The 21,663-nt window shown below is 38.7% G+C and overlaps 2 protein-coding genes across 2 annotated transcripts in view; both read left to right on the plus strand.

Moving 5' to 3' along the window:
• The first annotated feature begins 519 nt into the window (after nucleotides 1-519).
• On the plus strand, nucleotides 520-6,099 carry LOC141436395 (organic cation transporter protein-like). The gene is made up of 7 exons (XM_074099347.1): nucleotides 520-774; nucleotides 1,321-1,552; nucleotides 3,279-3,363; nucleotides 3,596-3,766; nucleotides 4,487-5,128; nucleotides 5,212-5,393; nucleotides 5,712-6,099. Exons 1-7 carry the CDS (start codon nucleotides 566-568, stop codon nucleotides 5,892-5,894), a joined length of 1,704 nt encoding a protein of 567 aa, XP_073955448.1. The 5' UTR covers nucleotides 520-565; the 3' UTR covers nucleotides 5,895-6,099.
• A 7,192-nt stretch (nucleotides 6,100-13,291) lies between these two features.
• Nucleotides 13,292-21,663, plus strand: part of LOC141436396 (organic cation transporter protein-like) — a gene marked incomplete in the record, with an annotated part of 15,813 nt that continues 7,441 nt past the window's right edge. Inside the window, 7 exon segments of the mRNA XM_074099349.1 lie at nucleotides 13,292-13,585; nucleotides 14,437-14,665; nucleotides 16,474-16,558; nucleotides 17,579-17,749; nucleotides 17,961-18,602; nucleotides 18,686-18,867; nucleotides 19,289-19,645. Coding sequence (XP_073955450.1) covers nucleotides 13,389-13,585; nucleotides 14,437-14,665; nucleotides 16,474-16,558; nucleotides 17,579-17,749; nucleotides 17,961-18,602; nucleotides 18,686-18,867; nucleotides 19,289-19,450 — 1,668 coding nt within the window.

Below are 21,663 nucleotides of genomic sequence, written 5' to 3' on the forward strand. Positions count from 1 at the left end.
GAATTTATTTAACACTGGCCTATTCACTCTTAACTGCGTGGTCGTGTCTAGCTATTAAAGCTTAAGAGATATAGCCTTGTGACAGACAGATGGGCAGACAGATAGACAGGCAGATAGATAGACAGACAGCGGAGTCTCAGTAATAGGTCCCGTTGGCACCCTTTGGGTACGGAGCCCTAAAAAGTATTTTCAGCGTTATTCCAAAGGTCCAGCTATCTACACATCAAATTTCAATAAAATCCGTCGTGACAGTTTAAAAAGAGTAACAAAGGAACTCACGCGCACTCACAAAATTAGTAAGAATGCAAAAGCCGCCGATTCTATGATCGAACTTAGTCGGATCACACCCTCACGTTCAGGATGGACTGATCGCCTGTCTTAGACGGCAATGACAAGTACTTTCCAAGTTTACGTGCTGCCAGACGCCATAAAGATAAGCTGCGACATAAATTATAGCTCCACATACCATCTAACTACAATCAGATAATCAATCGCTTTAAATAAATACAAAGAACGATTAAATGTTATTCAACTATTAAACGCGGGCGGAGGTATCACGGTAAGAATGTCGCGGAAAGAAAGTCGGCAGAGTGTTGCGGGCGTGGAGCACGGAGAGAAGAAGGCAGAAGTAGACTTGGACACAATTCTGGTGAAAGAGCTGGGGCAGTTCGGCTGGTACCAGGCGCGCACGGTCGCGTTGGCGGCTCTGGTCGTCATCTTCGGAGGTATCGCCTCCAGTGAATATGTGTTTACCACAGCGAGGATCAGCACAAGGTTAGTATACCACTTTGAGTGTGGTAACATTTACTTGCAACCAGCATAATATTTATTTTAAGTTCGTTAGTAAATAAATAATTTAGGAAACAAAGCCTCAAGCCCGAAATGCTTGAGATTTACGCGAAACATTGCTCGATGCTTGGGCATGTATGGGAAACCGATTTTTGAAGTCGCACTAATATGAAATAGGTACGAGTAGAGTGGAGGATAATTGACAACTGTGATGAATTAGTCAATTCAATATTTTATTTATTTTTGTAGCACTGCACAGATTTTTATCACTTTTCAATTGTATTTACAGAGGTGAAAAATGGATTTCAAGCTCAAATCAACTTACAGCATGCGTCGTAATATAGCAGTAATATTTCCCCCACTAGTTGTACTTCCAGTTAGGTTTTGTAAGTATATAAAAAAAACCTCTGATGCCGGCCCCCTAGGATACCTACTTGCTAGACCTTTGTAAATAACACTGTAGTCTTTTCCATCCCTTGTATCTTGTAATCTCTTGTCTGTGATAATTTGACTCGATTTTAACTTTTCTAGATGCCTGATCCCCGAGTGCGAGTCGCCGGAGCAGCCGGACGGTTTCTCGCCGTCATGGCTCCCGAACGCCGTGCCGCCGTCAGGCAGCTCGTTCGACAACTGCCGCCGGTTCGCCAACGCGTCCGGCGCCGTCGCCGAGCCCGGTACCTGCCCCGCCAACCTCTTCGACAGAAATAGACAACTCGACTGCGAAGAGTATGTCTACGAAAACACCGACACTGTGGTCTACGATGTAAGTTTTTGGCAAGAGCGCAGGACTCGTAATGTTACATACATGTAGAGGAGTACATCCATCGGAGAAACATACAAAAACATTTTTGTCGAAGCTGAAACGGAGACGCTTTTCTCGCGCTTCGCTTCAAATTATTTTTTACTATGTACTAGTTTTTTGCCAAACATTAACCTTTAATAATTAATAAATTTATTTGATTAATTTAGCCGTTTGACCGTTTTCAGTATTTTGAAATATTACGTCTTTTTGTACCGCTTTGGCAATATCTGGTAGTTTATTAAAAATTCGTATGTTAAAATGTGTCAATTCAATACTCGTATAACTTGAATTACGTTTTTTTTTTTTTTTTTTTATTTGACTGGATGGCAAACGAGCAAATGGGTCTCCTGATGGTAAGAGATCACCACCGCCCATAAACATCTGCAACACCAGGGGTATTGCAGACGCGTTGCCAACCTAGATGCCTAAGATAAGATACCTCACGTGCCAGTAATTTCACCGGCTGTCTTACTCTCCACGCCGAAACACAACAGTGCAAGCACTGCTGCTTCACGTCAGGATTAGCGAGCAAGATGGTGGTAGCAATCCGGGCGGACCTTGCACAAGGTCCTACCACCTGCAAAACGTGTCATGATTAGTCGCACCCACCATGGCATCACCACGTCTTGTTTTGATCTTAGTTAACCGGGACATGTTTGACAGTTAACAGTTTCGTATGTAATTGTAAAACTTGATAACCAACAGGATTTCATATGTGTCGGCCACAATGAAAAGTACCTAAATTTTAGCCAAGGTAAACTCCTGCTATCGCATAATCTTCGATAAATACGTGATCCAATATGGAACCTTTTCGCAGTGAATATCATAATAATAATGGAAAATTACTGTGACAATTCTGTGAAAGCTCGTGTAGATATCAGTGGCGTGGTGCCTTAACAAATTCGCATAAAGTTTCACGGTTGTTCATTTTTTTACATGACGCTAAGGTCATCAAATGCCAGTTACTAGCATGCTAATAAGAAGCTTAAGCGCATGCTAGTAATGAGCATACTAATAAGCATGCATATGAGCATTCTAGTTATGACAGCATTATAAATACACACGCTGATGTAGCATTTACTAATTAGTAGCATGCTCTCGTGCCAGAAACTAGAATGTGTATAACCTTCAGCGGTGGCAAGTAATTATGGCAAAGATACCTACTGCTGAATCCACACTAACTGCATGGTGTTGCATTCAAATATATACTTACCTAGCTCACGCGACTAGTTGATAATGTAATGGTTTGATCAACTTGCGAAGGCTCAGTATTCTCGTTATCGTTTGTTTTGATAACACTCATAGCTACATGGTAATTAATTTCAATACATCGATATGGGGAAGCTGAAAAAAAATAACAAAACTAAGAAAGTTATGTTCCGACGGGATTCCTCGCAGTTCTTGTAATTCTAAAATTCTAAACATTGCTCAAATTAAAATTAAAATTAAAATCATTTAATTTTATTCTTAAATAGGCCGCAATGGGCACATTTACACGTCATTTTTTTAAACTACTTACCAGCTCTTTCAGAGCTTTCGCTTTCGCTCCTCAGAGCAATACTCAAAACTTTACTAGAACTCACCGTCAAAAAACCGTTACTTTTTCTAGCATTCTTAGCAATGAAATTCGCTCTGGTACAATTACTACCAGATAGAAGTGACTGTGAATTTCTATATTCTATTTCAGTTTGATTTGGCGTGCGAAGAATGGCTGCGTTCTCTCATCGGCTCCGTTCACACATTCGGCACACTCACAGCGCTTCCCATCACAGGTAAAAACTAAATTAATGTCTCGTAGCATTGGAACATTGCATGAATTTTATAAAAAGACACATGGTGCCTATTACAGGCCACACCCGGTATGATAACACGAACTGATTTAGAGCGCTTCACGCCCCTGTCACTTTTTACTATTGCAATTAGTCATATCACAGAAATACCTGAGAAACCAATGGTCATAAAAAAATCTGTCGGACATCGCATCAGTACTTGCAATGTGTACAGGCTACGTGTCCGACCGGTGGGGACGGCGCACGGCACTGGGCATCAACGCCTTCAGCCGCGCCTGCATCGGCCTCATCCGCTCCTGGGTCAACTCCTACGTCGGCTTCACCGCGCTGCAGTTTCTCGAGGCCACTTTCGGCTCTGGCGCCTTCTCCTGCGCATACATCCTCGGTATGTAAATCGTGAAATCTTCAGTCGCGCAAACAAGATGTGATTATCTAAATTTCGAAATTAATATCCTATGCGTCATTTTCCTTAAAACGGCAATGCTTCTGAAGTTGTTACGAGTACGCTCTTGACAGAATGGTCGTGGTCGCTTGTTAATGTCTTTTATTAAAGATTCTTTTGGAAATAGCACTACAGTCTGGTCTGGTCGTAGTCAGTAACAAAGGTGCTACTGTCCACTCTCACGTCAGGTTCCTGTACTGTTATTATGAAGTCTCTTTAAACACAAAGTAGTTCCGTTTTATGGGTGATGATTATAGACAAATGAATAGCAAGTTCACACATAGATTAAGGGATTACACGCCTTAAGCACGTGATTATCTGTAAATACAGCTATAAATATCTATTACCCCTTGTTATCAGTGTACCTGCTGTCCATTTCCTAATAATGCTATCGGCCTTCATCATCATTTTGTGCATTACCATAGATAAGATTGCTACTTGTGAATCGTCAGAATACCATGGGGTTTAAGAGGAAAGAAGGGCATTGTAAAAATTGTTCGGAATATTTCATCATCATCATCATGGGGTACTACAGCAACTGTTTTGTAGTAAGAGTAATAGGGCTGCCTGTTTAAAGGAAAAAGGTTCGTGTTTACATGGAGTATTGTAATGAATAGAGAGTGTATTTTATACCGAATTATGATGAACAATGAATAATTTCAGTGATAGAGCTATTGGGCCCGAAGTTGCGGGTAGCTGGCGGGGCAACCATGAACACATTCTTCTCTGTGGGCAACATATGCGCTGGGCTGCTGGCCTGGGCCGTGAACGACTGGCGCCGCCTCACACAAGTCATGTACTCACCCATGTTCATCACCATATTCTCCTTTTGGCTACTGCCAGAGTCAGTCCGCTGGTACATGAGCAAAGGCCGTTATGGCGAATCTGAAGCTGTACTGAAGAAAGCTGCTAAAGTTAACGGGAAGCAACTATCCGAAAAATCATTGAAAGCTTTATGGGAATCTACAGAAGAAGAGAAAAGAAGAAAAGAATTAGAAGATGTGGAGAGAGCGAACGAGCCTTGGTTGATAGTACAAGTGTTCAGGCACAAGCAGATTTTGATTCGCTGCGTGGTGTCGCCGGTGTGGTGGGTGACCAACACGTTCATCTATTATGGACTGTCGATCAACTCGGTGAACATGTCAGGCAACCGCTACGTGAACTATGTGGCTGTGTCTGCGGTAGAGATCCCGGGTTACTGGACTGCAGTGTTCCTGCTCGGCAAGATTGGAAGGAAACCCGTGCTCATAGTCGCTTTCTGGTTATGTGCTGCATGTCAAATTGCTTACATCTTCATGCCCGATGGTAAATATATATTTCAACCATAAACAGAATTATCATTTTATTATTAAATAAATAGCAAGAAACTAATTTTCGTCTTTCTCTAGGATACTATGGGCTGTCGCTGACAGTGTACCTGATTGGCAAGTTCTGCATCGCGATGGTGATGACGTCAGTGTACGTGTACACAGCAGAGCTGTACCCCACCAAGTACCGCCACAGCCTGTTCGCTTTTTCCTCTATGGTCGGCAGGATCGGCTCTATTCTAGCTCCACTAACTCCGGCCTTGGTAAGCATTCAATATTTTATTTTCTAGATAATGTAGGGTCTAAATTAATAGAACTCTAAAATTACTATTAGTATTTTGCCCATACGTTTATAGTTAGAATTGGCTACATTATTTTATCAGAGCATGGTCATCAAACTTGGTAATTAATCGGAGCAATCATTAGGATAACGAGCAAGTATACCTTGCATTTCAGCGCGTCATCTATCCGCAGCATAGCGAAACGAATCTTTGTCTGTTTTGCATTATGCGATGAGATCAATTGACACGATGTCATTTCCAGTTTTAAAATTATACATATCCTCATTGTTTGTGACGCAGGGAGCTTCGACGTGGGAGCAGCTGCCATTCGCTCTGTTTGCTGGGTTTGCGCTGCTGTCGGGCGCACTGGTTTTCATCACTCCGGAGACTCTCGGCGCCAAGTTCCCCGACACCATGGAGGAGGCCGAAGACATTGGCAGAAAGAAACAGCCATTGAAATCTACCAATGCTAGATTGAATTGAATGATACGGCTTTTGACGCTATGTGTAGTAGTGTCAAGACTGCAAAGACATCAAATTTAGCAAGACGTGTGAATCAAATATTTTAGTTTGATTATTGTTAATGATCTTATAGTTTATTTATTTTACTTTTATGTTATAATGTATATTGTTTTAACTTTAACTCGTAATAATTAATAAAAGTGCTTGTTGTTTTGAATTTATTTAACACTGGCCTTTAAATTCATCTCATAACATTGTGTGTAAATATGAATCTTCATGACGACAGGCTTGGAGAAATAGTTATATTTATTTCAATCAATTTCACTAAGGGGCTGTTTCACCATCCATTGATTAGTGTTAACTGGCGGTTAGGTGTCATGCCGTCTCTATTTGTTTTGTTCGAATAGACGGAGACGGCATCACATTTAACCGTCGGTTAACGCTAATCAAAGGATGGTGAAACAGCCCCTAAGTAAATTAATTTAATAAAAGCTTTGCAATGTATGTTTAATGTATGTGCGGGTCAAATCTTGCAAGTTAAATTTAGACCCACTTCCTGTGGTCGAAATGACTTGAAATTTGGCATACTTATGTAAATCTGGTGACAATGTAATAATCTGGCTGTAACATCCTGGTGGTCCAGCCAGGATCGCGTCTGCAGAGCGGAATTATTCAACGCTTTATTTAGGGCATCGACTTGAAATTTGGTACGGAAATGTAGTTTGGTTGACAATGCATTTATATTTTATATAGTCGACAAAAGTACAATCTGCAATAAACGACGGAACACCACGCCTTCGGCCAAAAGTCGTAGCGAAGGAAGAGGTGTTGGTATTTACCTGTCACTTAGGTCTAAATGAGCCGAAGTAACGAACTCTAGCTGCCTTGCGATTGGAATAGAGCGTTGGTTTCTTTTTGCCTTCCACAACAGTAAGTACTTTTTTTTAGAAAAGGACGGAGCTATCTCTTGTAATGGGTGTCGTAAAAGGCGACTCAGAACCCAGATGTGAGAGAAGAAAGTAGTATTCTCTATCGCCAACTCTGTTTTCCCGTTGCGTTGTCTTTTCTTTACATCCATGCCAAGGATGCATTTATCACAGTTTATAATAATATCTTAAAGTCAGTGCCTCGTGAGCCAACGGGAGTGGACTTATAGTCGTCCACCTTACTTCTACAAGTATGAGTTTTGTATCATTCTTGCTGGCTCGTGCTAAGGCAACGTAAGGTAACTTCAATCTAGTACCTACGAGTAGAAAAATATTTTGATAGTTTTTACCATGGGACAAGATGATTTAATGAGAAATAAAACTAATGATTATGAACTAAAAGAATTTTTCACCTCAGCACCTCAAACAGGCAGGTTTTGCTATGAGAAATCAGTGAGCAAAATCGCATTTTGCTCACTCCGTGAGACAAAGTAACTTTTTAATTATTTTTTTTAAATGCTGAGTACAGTGTTGGGTCTACTCACTGAATCCCAAATATTTGAACTTTACTTCGATCTGTCATTTCACTTCAACTCGAAAAAAGCAAGAGATAGGATCAAATTTGTCGATTACAAACTTAAATTAAATGTTTGGTATTAAAAATATATCGAAATATTTCCAAAATGTAAATTTTCCCGATCTTTTAATAAAGTATGCAACCTCGTTGCACGAAAGCCGCTTCTCTTGATTTTTTTTTATATAAAAGAATTCCGTATACAGCCTCTACAGTATAATTATTATTTGTTAAATTTAATGATTTTTTAACAAATCTATTTATCTTTATGTAATAGAAATCTTAATAAAAATCATATTTAAAGGTTTAATTGTTCAACCTTTTCAATTACCCCGAGATGAGGCTTTTTGCAGTATTAAAAAATAAGTGTGACATTAGTACAAGAAGTTAAGATTGCATGTTATGAGTATGCGATTTGTATTGTAGCTACTGGACTCTTTTTATGGTTTTAAATGTAATTATTATATTTGATAGTAATCGGATTCTATTTTAAAAAAATGTGTTTGTTTTGTAAACAGGTAGGTATATGTGGTTTTATTCTTATGTTACATTTAAATTATGTTCTCGCTGCTGAGGTGAAAAATTGTATGTGTCACACGAGACCAAAGTTTTTTTGCATCTCGTGTGTTTCAATCCCTTGCTGATCTCAGGATTCTAACCTAGAATCACTCGCTGACGCTCGTGATTCAATTATAGAATCCTTCGCTTACTCGGGATTCAAAATCAACACTCGCAACAAAAAACAACTTTGCTCTCTTGTTGCACAAATAACTATTCTTGCTCACCCGCGACCTTACGATAGCTAAGCTTATGCAAAATATGTGTGTTCGTGCAGTTCCTCCACCTCCACACTGTAAGAACACACACAAATCACACAAACCCATCTATTACCACCATCACAGCACACTGACGCGTTTCGAACTCAAACAGAGCTCATCTTCAGAGTAACACAATGGTACACCATGCTACCAGTTGTTAGAGTCTAACAGGAGGAACTGCATGAACACGTATTTTGCATAAGCTTAGCTATCGTAAGGTCGCAAATAAATTCTATTAGTTCATTGATATGGACCTCCGCAAAGTAACGCCTGATTCAATAAATTATTCAAATGATTATAATTACATAGGTACAGTCACCAGCACGAATATCTGACACAACAAGCGTGCATAAATATCTGATACGACTCTATTTCTAGGGCCGGAAGGACGTGTCAGATATTTTTGCACGCTCCGCTGTGGCAGATATTAATGCTGGTGACTGTACTTAACTGATAAAATAAAATAGATGCATTATAGCCTGGTGTTTCAACTAAAATAGCTACAGGTGTATACCATCAGCCAAATACATATGTGGACCCTAAAGTTGATAATCGTTTGCATGTCATAAAACAATAATGCTAATTGACGTGTCTGTCAACTTGAAAGTTCGACTTTGGCGACATATTCATGCCGTGACGTCTCTTGATGACGTGTTTGCCTTAGAAATAGGAAGGTTTTTTGTTTTATTTAACAGTGGGTTAATTTTGTTTGTATTTTTTAAGGATGTAATTGTAATTATTGTAAATATTAAAAACGAGTCCATATTCATTCATAAATAAATAAATAAATTTGATAGGAACTTGTTTAAAAACTGATAGACTACTTATTTGGCTAATGGTACGTCTAATAGTGTCCATAGGTGGTGGTGCCCAATTAAGGTCTGTTGGTCCACTCGCTCACTTATCTATTTTGTATAAAGAAAATTACAATAAGTTTTCATTAAGAACTAGTATAGTACAACCGCAATGTTAATATTGGGACTTGTCGGTTTTGTTTGTTTTCTTAAAAATCCAAATGAGAAAGAAAGATAAATCTTTTGTTTCGAGTTCTGAACGACATTAGCAAATTAGTTCAAGTTTATTTTCAGACAGTGTCCACTAAAACTTCAACAAGTAAATCACATCACTTGAGTTTTTATTCACCTACTAATTTTATTAATACTTCCGTCAGATGGATACATTTGCAATTGCCATTTACTAGGAGCCGTAGATTTAAGTTTTACTCTTTTTTTTTTAAGTAGCCTGTATAGTGTACCAATGCTGGGCAAAGGCCTCCCCTTCCGATGTCCACAACTCCCGTTCTGACGCTTATGTCAGGCCAGTCCTTAGCGTACGTGTCCAGATCGTCTCGCCATCTCCTTCTCGACCTGCCTCGACGTTCGCAGGCCGTTCTCCGGCACCCACCAGGTAACTATGCGAGCCCTTTATCTCCAGCCCAGTTTTACTCTAAGATTGTTGCTATATAATAATAATAATAATAATATAGCTTTATTTAGTCCATATTTTAAATCAAGTTATCGCATTTAATTAATTTAGTTTATTATATTTTAATTATATTACTTACATCACAATTTGAAATAATTATTAAAAAACATATCATGCAAATACAAATTACAGTAATAAATTAATAAATTTCTAAATTTAATAAATTAACATGTATATTTAAGTATTATATGGACCCCCTCCGGGTAAAAGCCTCCTTCAAAGAATCCCATTTATGTCGGTCTTCTGCTATTCGTGTCCAATTTTTTCTTGCTACTGCTACCAGTTCGTCCTGCCATCTATAACCAGGTCTGCCGACACTTTTTTTCCATATGGACCACTCCATTTAAGAAGTCTTGAAGTCCATCTATCATCAGTGTATCTAGCAGCATGTTGCTATATTATTAAACGTGAATTTACTTCTTATTTTTGGCTTCTTACAAATTTTATTGCAGCTCACCTTCTGGGAGTAAACCAAAGCTGAGTTCATTGACTCGCGCAAATCTAATCTCAACCGAATCGAATCGATAATTATCCTTTTAATTGACAAGTTCATGCAAAAACTGATTTTTGTTTTAATCATAATACTGGTATCCCGCCAAGTCATTACAGGTATTATAATAACATTCACTGCAAAAAAAGTCGTCAAGAATCGAAACTTCGACATGGGACTACTATTTAAACTACGTGTAATAAGATATGAAAGTATGCTATCCTGTGGACTTAAGTTAAACTTAGTAACATAAATACAAAGTCATCAAAGTTTATGTTTCGATTTCGGATACGTGGCTAAAATTTGGCCAGGAAACACGCTGTTAAAAAAGGTCAGAATACAACAAAGACAACGATAACTATTAAGATCAACCAGCTAAACTGGGTAAAAACTAAAAATGGAATCCGGTGCCATGCAAGATGCTCATTCATTTGACTCCTATAATTTTGTAATATTGTTTTGACTAAGTCCACATACCTACCACAAGCTGTCCCCAAAACAAAAATATGCAGTGGCGAAGCTAACGTAGGTGCATTGTTCTCTTCATGTTCAGGCACCTCGGATCCTAACCAACAACGTTGAAACTAAATTCAAAAGTGTAAACAAATATCACCGACTGCTACTTAAATTATTTTCTTCCATAAAAACCTTTTCTTAATAGTAACGAGCACAGCAAAAAAAGAATTAGCGCAATCGGACCAGTCGTTCCCGAGTTTTGCGCTTAGCAATACATTTTACGATTCATTTTTTTTATAGATTTTTTACTGGATAAAACTTGCAAAAAACTTTAGGCTCCAATTTTTTTCTGCATCGGGGTTTTGAATTACCTAGCTACGCTACTGCAGCAATGCAGGCTGCCGTGCACCCGGTTGTTGAAGTCTCGAATGGACGCACATCACACACGTGACACTAGTAACCATGTCATAGGTAGCTGATGCGACAAAACAGAGTCGACACCCAACCACTGAAAAAAAAAAAAGATTTGCTAACAGAAAAATTTGTTGCTTGTAACATACGAGTAACTTGAGTGACTATAAAACTAAGACCTACTAGTAGCTAAAAGTTAGGTGATTGTCTTACAGAATCAGTTTTGCAATATTACTTAGCATTATTTTGGTTCCCAATTAGTAAATTCTCGCCTAACTAGTTCAGCTATCTTTTTTCAGTGATTCATAAGATGAGCTTTACACCATCCTAGTCCTAGAATGTGGTCTGTAGGCACCATGCCTTCAATTTACACCAACTGTATGTTCTTCAGGTGCTTTCTTAACAAAGACTTTACAATATCGTAGTACTACTCACGTAGACGTGAGCGACATCGGAATGCCTTGCTTCGCTAGGAATAAGCTGCTCCGCCTGACGTTATCAGATATCAGTTGCACTCAAGCAAAACGAAGAATTAGCGAATCGGATAATAAGTCCCTTAATTACGTGCATGGTAAAAATTGGGCGAGTGTGATCAATGAAAACAAGCCGGGATTTATCTTTATTCACTTTTATGTAGAGGTAAAGGACTTTTTAGCTAAAGCTACTGCTACATATGCTAGTTTAGTAGCATGCTTTCGTGCTAGTACGAAACCATGCTACTATTGAGCAAATGCTACCAACTAGCATGTGTGTATGGGATACGTGCTACTATTAAGCATGTTTATTTAGTGGCTTACTGGTACTTCAGGTCTAGCATGCTTATTAGCATTGCTTGTCATACATCATGTCATCAGTTGTGTTACATTGCTTGTCATTCCCTCCACCACGCGAAGATTTATAACTAGTATTCGCCGCAGGCCGGCAGGAATCGCCGTGGTGGCCTAGTGGTTTGACCTATCGCCACTCAAGCAGAGTCAATTAATTAAAAAAAATGAAACAGTTTTCTTTATCGACAAATTACGATAGTTCGGTCGGTTACGAGTATTGTTCCATATCCAAAAACAAAAATCTTTAAAAAGAATTTATGTGTCTTTGACTCATTCCTTTTGACAGGTGACACTCTTTACCGGCCCGGATAATACTGACATGGAAATACCGACCCTGTTTTTCATGTACACACCCCATAGAAGCTCATGCCACTTTCTTTGGGCGTGTACATGAAAAACAGGGTCGATATTTTCATGTTGGTATTATCCGGACCGGTAAAGAGTGTCACCTGTCAAAACGAACAAGTCAAAGACACATTTTTAATTTTTTGTTCTGGGCTATGGAACAACCCGTAACCAACCGGACTGTCGTAATTTGGTGGTAAAGAAAACTCTTTAATTTCTTAAAATTAATTGATGCTACTTCAAAATCTGATATATTTTTTCTGTTAATTAGGAAGGTTATTTCCCGTAGATAAAAAAGTTTTAGGCGTTTCTAAAATTTTCATCCATTCCCATTGATATAACTCGATGAGTTTAAACGAATATTAATAAATAATAATGATAAAACACGGAGCGAGAGGTGGGGGTTCGAATTTCTAGACTAATTGATAACTCGATGAGTTTAAACGAATATTAATAGATATTATGAACAAAAATACGAAGCGAGGGGTCGGGGTTCGAATTGCCATGGCTCAGGAAATGTATAATAAGAATTATTATTCAAAATAATAATAATAATAAGATCATTTATTGCCACTGAAAATAAGGCAGGTTACAAAGCAAAAAAACACATAAGCAGGTGGCAATGGGCTCAGGCTCAGCATAAGCTGCGAGCATAGAAAACTTGCAGCGCTGATTTTCAGCCTGCACCCGTCCCACGGCGTAACAATTTTACTCTAGAGCCGGGTAAGACTGCATTGTTGCTAGCAAATTTTTGTCACTATCAAAAATATGCTAGCAACAACTTTTTAAGAACAAAAAAGAAAATGAGCATGAAATAAAATTAAAAAGAATCCGTATCCCCAGCCTGATGTGGCAGCGCCGCCGCTGCCCCTAGGTTGGCCTAGCGTGGCAGGCAGAAAGACAATCTATCCATACGAGTAAGTAATTGTTAATATTCACGACCATCTTGACTTAAGATGTTGATGTTACGACACAATCTAATCAATGTACTACCGAACTTGGCCTTATTGTTATTGGCCCATTTTTATTTGACTTCATGTCAAACTATCACACAAATCAAATTATCAGTGTTTATCTAAGACACCTATTTAATTTAAAATAAAATGACGATTATTAACCATTCAATCCATCGTCTTATTGGGAGCGGTATCGTACCCTTGTGTTACTTTTAAAACTTGGTCCAATGGCAGAAAAAGAAGAGTCAAGTGTGGGTGTGGAAGGTGGCAAGGGAAAGGTGGACTTAGATACCATCCTGGTGGAGGAGTTGGGGCAGTTTGGCTGGTTCCAAGCGCGCACGCTGGCTCTAGCCGCTGTGATCGTCATTTTCGCGGGGGTCGCCGCCAGCGAGTTTGTCTTCACTACCGCTAGAATCAATCACAGGTTTGAATACTTTTTTCGATTATTAGATCCATTTTTAATTTTATACTTCATTTAAAATTTAGTGTCGGTAAAGTTAGACCATTTACACTTGTCTTCCGCCAGTTAATATAAGCTGGCGCCATCGTACTCCTAAACTTGTTCAAAATATTATCTTACTTCTTCCTCTTCTTTCGTTAATTTGACCCTCCAAAATATTCGTAAAAAACTATCGTGTCGTACCTCTTCCAACCGTGCTTACCGTCCAATCTATCCTCTCTATTCTCTTCCAGCAACACACCTTAAAAGCTTCGATCTCTATCTCATTGTGTCAGTCAGTATCTTGTCAACTCAGTATCTAATTCTGATTTTCTTAATAATGCCCCAGATGCACTTTAGCTGGGCTTTTTTTTTTAAATGTATTTTTTTTATTAGACAATTATCTCATCCCGGACGTTATCGTTAACGTTTTGATCATAGAGTAGCGGTTCTACTCGTGACCACGGCTGCTGCAATGTGGCCGAAACATCGATGGCATTTTTTTTTCGAGGTGTTATTAAATATTAATAAAAATTGCGACACTTAAAACTTATATTACTACTAAGTAGCTTTTCTTCTTGTCGGCAGATACTTCGTTTATCATTATTCCACGTGAACTACGGGAGGTTTTTCCGAACCGGTAGATTCTTTAACATTCATTAGTGCTTGTTATTAGCCTTAATTGTAAAGTATATTTTGACTTTGACTTGACTTAGACTTAGTTTAAATAAATATAATGAAAATAATAGAGTTCAGTTTAAGAATACATATACTGAGAAAAATTAACCATACAAAAACTTAAACTTGGTTTAGTTCTCCTAACCTTTACATTCTAGATGTCTAATCCCCGAATGCGAGTCCGAGCGGCCGGGCGAGTTCGCTCCCGACTGGATCCTAAACGCCGTGCCAGCCGACGGCAGCTCCTTCGCCAGCTGCGAGCGCTTCGCCAACGGCTCCGTCGCTGTCACCGACCCCGGCAGCTGCCCCGCCAATATCTTCGACAGGGACACTGTCCTAGACTGCGAGAGCTTCGTCTATGAGAATACCTACACGGTTGTTTACGATGTGAGTACACGCTGTAGGAGTACGGTGAGTGAGATTTATTTGGAAATAGAGGTACTACAAGCTATAACACCTATATTGCTGACGTGAGACGTGCGACTCTTCTGGCCGTTGGAAAAATATAATGTTATGAAGACTTAGATCCACTAGGGCGGAAGAATGTTTAATCGTAGAATCCACTTCAGCTCACTTTGAAATGAAATGAAATGAAATTGAAATGAATGAAATGAAATGAAATTGTTTATTCAAAATAAAATATTTGTTTACAAATAAAAAGGTTAGTAAGCACTGAAATTACGTCTAGGATTTAGTAAACAATAAACCGATATACTGTTACACTTTTGACTTAATATAATACAAATGTTTACATCTAACTAAATAGAACACTAAGTACCTAAACATAATACAATATCATGCTAATTCATAAATTACTTAAATGCCTAAACTAGGATACTGTAGTAGCCTGTATCTTAGGCAAATAAAAATATGGGCTTAAAACATAACATAAATGACAGTAACAATTTATTTCATCGTGTTTCGCAGATATACAAGTGAAAAATTAAGCTATGCAACTATCATAAGCAGGTTTTCAGTTTCCTCATAAGACAAGTTCATTAGCCACTCTTTTAGTTTCAATTTACAGCTACGGTAGTTTAAATCATAAATAATTAGGCGTCTATTAATTTTTGTAAATGAAAGGACCTAAAAAGTTGAAAACTTGCGCAATAAACGCGTGATTGGCGCGCGGTTGTTTAAAAACTATGTCCGATCGCCTTTTTTATAGACATCGGGGTTGTAGGGGGCAATTTTTATGCTGCTCTAAGATCAAATTCATGATTAAAAGCTGGCGAACCGTGAGCACTTTACATGACTGGAATAACTCTTTGGTGGGAAAGAAGAACGGTCGGAAAGTTGACACCTTTAGAATAGCTCTTTGAGCTCGTTCGAGAACTATGAGCGAAGTTTTTGCAGCGCCACCCCATGACGTTATGCAGTATGACAGTAGGGATTGACACAAAGCCGTGTAGACTGAGTGAGCAATCGTTTGTTAGCCACATCACGCAATTTTTAAAAATAAAAATCAGCTTACGAACTCTTGAAGCAACTGTATCAATATGGGGACTAAAAGTTAGATTAGAATCTATGACTACGCCGAGATATTTAATGGTGGTTGCTTTAGAATGATAGGGCAGGAGAAGCAGTCGTCTAGATTAGTAAGGGAACACTGGTGCACTCGGATGATTTGGTTAGTAGGCGGTTGTTGAGAATTCCTTATTGAAAAAGCAACGTATTTAGTTTTTTCAGCATTTAACGTAAGAAGATTGCTTTGAAGCCAGTTAGACACTTTACATAAACCCTTTTGCGCATGTCTATAAACATCATCCCACGTGTTTCCTGAAAAAATGAGTACTGTGTCATCAGCATACGATATTATCGTGCCATGATTTATTTCTAGTCTGCAAAGATCGTTGATGTAAATTAAAAAGAGGGTTGGGGATAAAATGCCACCTTGGGGTGTTCCAAATTCAATATTAAGGTCAGAACTAATAACATAATAAACTTTGTTAATGCAATGAGGAATTCATTATGTGAAATCTAAACTAAGCCGTTGTTGCTGGCTAATTACATCAGGGAAAATAATTATGATAATCTGTGATATCGTAGACTTGGCTTAATTGCCAAATTTATGAGTGAAATATAATCTTCAATTTATCAACAACTTTATTTGGTGACAATTATAGTGATTAATCTAGTGCTACTTATTAGACTTTGGTTCGCGATCTTTCTCACTTGACGACATAATGTTTCAGTTTGAATTAGCGTGCCAAGAATGGCTACGGTCGCTCATCGGGTCGGTGCATATCTTCGGCACCCTCACGGCCATGCCTATTACAGGTAAGGATATTCTTTAAGTCGAAGAATTCGTATCAAGAAGCAGATAATTGTAATGTAAATTTGTGTATAAGAGTATCACACTTTTGGAAAATATGTAAATAATTGACTGATTTATTGATAGGCAATGAATTACATTGTACTACAACCTTGCTCGTCCACTACTAAGCATAAATGCAGCGCTATAAGATATATAGTCATCGTATGATAGTGGCGGTTCAAAGGGAGGAGGTAAATCGTCGTAACTCAATAAATACGTAAAAAGGATACCTATGTAGAATCTTGCTGGTGTAATCAGGCCGTGACAACATTACTCGTACTTAGAATGGTTCAAATAGGTACACGTTTTTGGACTTGACTGCGCAAGAGTACGTCTGTCAAATTTCAAGACTAGCGTCAGCGACAGGAGTGACGTCTTACGGAACGGAACTTTAACTGGCTATCATCATCATCATCATCCCAGCCTATATACGTCCCACTGCTGCGCACAGGCCTCCTCTCAGAACAAGAGGGCTTGGGCCATGGTTCCCACGCGGGCCCTGTGCGGATTGGGAACTTCACACGCACCATTGAATTGCTTCGCAGGTTTGTGCAGGTTTCCTTACGATGTTTTCCTTCACCGCAAAGCTCGTGGTAAATTTCAAATGTAACTCCGCACATGAACTTCGAAAAACTCAGAGGTGCGAGCCGGGGTTTGAACCCACACCCTCTGCTTGAGAGGCGATAGGTCAAACCACTAGGCCACCACGGCTTAACTGGCTATAATTTAGTTTAATTAACGAATGAAAAAAAAATTGTCTGATATTTTTTTTAATGTAACGGACTAATTATAATATTCTTTTCATAAAAAGTTTCGCCTGTTGCTTATACCTTGTAATTTTCTGTCTGTGTACCTGTTTTCTGTATTGCTTACTATGATGGTGTACAATGAAGAGTCATTGTACGTACCTATTTTGTATTGTATATTTTTAGAAATCTAGCCCAGTTAGTTGGTTCAGTAGTGCAGTGTCCACCTGCCCCCAGGGTACGTGTCGGACCGCTGGGGCCGGCGGACGGCGCTGACGATCTTCGCGTTCGTTCGCGGCTGCTTCGGCTTCGTACGCTCGTGGGCCGACTCCTACGTGCTCTTCATCGTGCTGCACTTCCTCCAGGCAACCTTCGGCTTTGGAGCGTTCTCTTGCGCCTATATCCTTGGTAATTAAAACGTGAAAATTTCGATTTTCAAAATGATATATTTTTCAAAAGAAAAGCAATTTTGCGTAGAATTTGCTATTTGAAATAATATGAACTATTTCATACTACTACTTTTTTTTCATTCATAACCAGAGGTTAGAGAGAATAACAATGGATGGCCTTATATACCTGTACATTTTATACTACAAGTAAGATTTCGTTCAATTTTCAGTGATGGAGCTGATGGGTCCCAAGTACCGCGTGGTGGGCGGCGCGACCGTGAACACTTTCTTCGCGGTGGGCAAGGTGTGCGCCGGGCTGCTGGCCTGGGCGGTGCCGCACTGGCGACAGCTGCATCGGGCCATCTACGCCCCCATGTTCATCTGCATCATCTACTACTGGATCATGCCTGAATCCGTGCGCTGGTACATGAGCAAGGGGCGATACGCAGAATCAGAAGCTGTCCTTAAAGAAGCCGCTCGCATTAATGGAACGGAACTATCCACCGCGTCATTAACAGCTCTAAGAGAATCAGAAGAAGAAGCAAAACGGAAAAAAGAGCTAGAAGAGATTGAAAGAGCTAAAGAGCCGCTACTGATAGTGCAAGTGTTCAGGAACAAGCAGATCCTGCTTCGGTGTCTGGTGACGCCGGTGTGGTGGGTGACGTACACTTTTGTGTACTATGGACTGTCGATCAATGCGGTGAACATGTCGGGTAACCGATACGTGAACTACGTGGCTGTGTCCGCGGTGGAGATCCCAGGATACTGGACCGCCGTGCTGCTGCTGGGAAAAATTGGAAGGAAACCTGTGCTTATTATTGCTTTTTGGCTGTGCTCCGCCTGCCAAATTGCTTACATCTTTATGCCTGAAGGTAAATCACCGATTTCTCTGTTAATATTTTTGTGAATCCAATTTGGTAGGAGTTACAAACTTATGCTGCTACTTATTTGACAGGATACGAAGGTTTATCACTGGCGGTGTACCTAATAGGCATGACCTGCATCGCAATGGTGATAACTTCGGTGTACGTGTACACGACGGAGCTGTACCCCACCAAGTACCGGCACAGCCTGTTCGCATTCTCCTCTATGGTTGGCAGGATCGGTTCCGTCCTGGCTCCTCTCACACCAGCAATGGTGAGTAGTAAAATCGTAATGATTCCAACATCTGTGCTATTTAACATACTTTATATTAGTTTCACCTATAACTATGTATCCAATGAATGGAATCTTTGTAGGTACTCAATTTTCACCAACTTTCTAATGTGGTATTGACACAAACCTTAGCATTTACGTGTGGTTCTGATAACACTATAATAATATGGTGTCATAAAGCTGATCTGATGGTCGAGGCAGAAGCTAGGCACTGGGGAACTCCAAGGCAAAGCAACTTAATCTAGCCGTGTTTGAGCTTATTTGAATTGTCTTAGGGTATTATTTGAAATTAGAAGTGTATCTAATGTAATTAACCTTGAACTATTTATGTAAACTATTTAGTATTAAGGTGACATCTCTCGTTTTGAATTCCTTCAGTAATTCCAAACATTTCTGTTTCCAGGGAGCGTCGACGTGGGAACAGCTGCCGTTCGCGCTGTTCGGAGGTTTTGCCTTATTGTCTGGCTGCCTGGTGTTCATCCTCCCAGAAACACTCGGCGCTAAATTCCCTGACACGATGGAGGAGGCCGCCCAAATAGGCAATAAAAAACAAGAACGGACTTAACCTGTAAAAAATCTATTATAATAATTAAACGGGTAACTTATGCTTACCTGTTGCCGGGAGCCTTCATTTATTCCATTGTTTAATGGGATAAATTAGTAATTTACATTGCTTGCATGTACTTTGCATCTATTAATTCTAAGAAACTATTGCATTAAGTTATCCTGTAATAATAGATTAAAAATGTAAATAAATAAATAGGTACATTTGTGAATAGCCAGAATCGTATGATTTTATCGGGTATTTCACTCAACTATCTGTAATGATCTTTATTTTGACTTATATAGGTAAGTTATACATGGCTGTTTTTGTATAAGAATAAAAAAAAATAAGAGATATTACAACCTCTTTATTAATCGTCAATAGTTCGTTACATTTGTTGTTTGCTCAAACAATGATCAATTGTGTTAGACACGCTGTTGTGTTGTTTTTATTTATTACTTGTTGCTTACATGGTGTTAAAAAATCCTGTACTATAATTACTGGGAATATAGGTATATTAATTCGAAAAAATTCACAGATTTGCCTCACACGACTATCGAGCACATTGAAAATTACAAAAAAAATATATCAAAAAATTTAACCGACTACAAAAAACCATGAAAATAACTTTCTACCAGTATGAAGTCAGCAGGCATGGACCTATAGTCGTCTACCTCATGTAGATCCCACTAATATTATAAATGAGAATGTTTGTAAGTCTGTTTGTTTGTTTGTTATTTCACCACGTCTAAACCACTCATCCGATTTTAATGAAATTCGGTATACAGATAGTTTGAGTCTCGGAAAAGGACATAGGATAGTTTTTATCCCGAACGAATATAATAATAAACGAATTCTGCGCGGACGGAGTAGCGGGTAACGGCTACTACTATATATTATTATTGGGCTTCAATAACTTCTGCTGGCTCGTGCTGAGGCACCGACTTCATACTGGTAGAAAAATATTTTCATGGTTTTTTGTAGTCGGTTAAATTTTTTGTTATAATTTTTTTTCACGCTTTTTAGTGTAAATTATCTAAGATACAATAGTTGAATTTACGAAAGATTACTTTTTCCGGTGCAGAAACGTTCATTATTGAGGAGTCCTGGCCTTCACCACCCATTCTATTTCACCATAACGTATTACGATGAGCATTAATTCCTTAGCAACTGTGTTAAACTAATTGAAATTCAAGCCGTGAGGTACTTGTTATTGAGTAGTAGCTCCGTTGGTCAAATGAGGTCTTTCACTCCAACAAATATGATGATTTACAAGAGCAATTGTTCGAATTGCTACTAAATATATCTAATATTAGAATATTGTAATATTTGAAGAGTTCCCCCAATTTCCTTGGAATCCAACCATCAGATCCTGATTTCGTGCTTATGGGACCTAATTGAAGGCATACCTAAACGAACAACAAAAAAAATTTACAACTCGGTCCATAAATGACGGAGTTCTGAGGTAACAATATAAAAAAAAATACAACCGAATTGATAACCTCCTTTTAAGAAGTCGTCACTAAAACTACAACGTTGAATGATAATTATTTTATTGTAGATCTGACTTTTGTCATTTTTCAAAATCGTCTTTGTTTTAGGCTCAAATTGTAGCCGACTAAATTGTCCAGAGGATTTTTTCTCAAATTTGTAATATCATTCTTAGTTTCCAAAATATTAAGCCCCGAGTTTTTTGGTTTGAGTTTTTTTTTCACTATTTCGGCCATTACTTTTTTCGTTTTTGACACTCGAATAATTATTTATTCTTTTGAGACTTTTTTGAATATCATAGCGACATTGGAAGACGGTATAGAGTACACATTATATCGTCACTGTAAAGGCAAAATTACTTAACCACCAAATTAGGCTAAATTGAGTTATATACATATTCGGAATCAGCGAATTTTTCTGCGTCGATCTATCTGGGTAACGTAGCTATCGAAGCACTTTTGTGGCATTTCAGTAGCCCGTAAAAAGGCGGGCATTTTTTTTCTTTTAATGAAGAGACACACTTTTTGGTCTTTTTTGTACATGTGTCGCATAAGTACTTAATATCTCTTTGCCGTAAAAATACAAAAACTGCAATTTAAGTAGAACTGTCTTCTTATCTTGTGATAAATAAAACTCTTTCAGTATTTGTGCTTTTCTTACAACAGTAGCTCTATTAAAGTAATTTTGCTTTATTTTCAAATTCGCTAGGTACAGCCTTGACAGAGTGGTCGTGGGCGTCGGAG

Source organism: Choristoneura fumiferana, chromosome 16 (genome assembly GCF_025370935.1).
Source record: "Choristoneura fumiferana chromosome 16, NRCan_CFum_1, whole genome shotgun sequence".
In the NCBI taxonomy this organism is placed as follows: Eukaryota; Metazoa; Arthropoda; class Insecta; order Lepidoptera; family Tortricidae; genus Choristoneura; species Choristoneura fumiferana.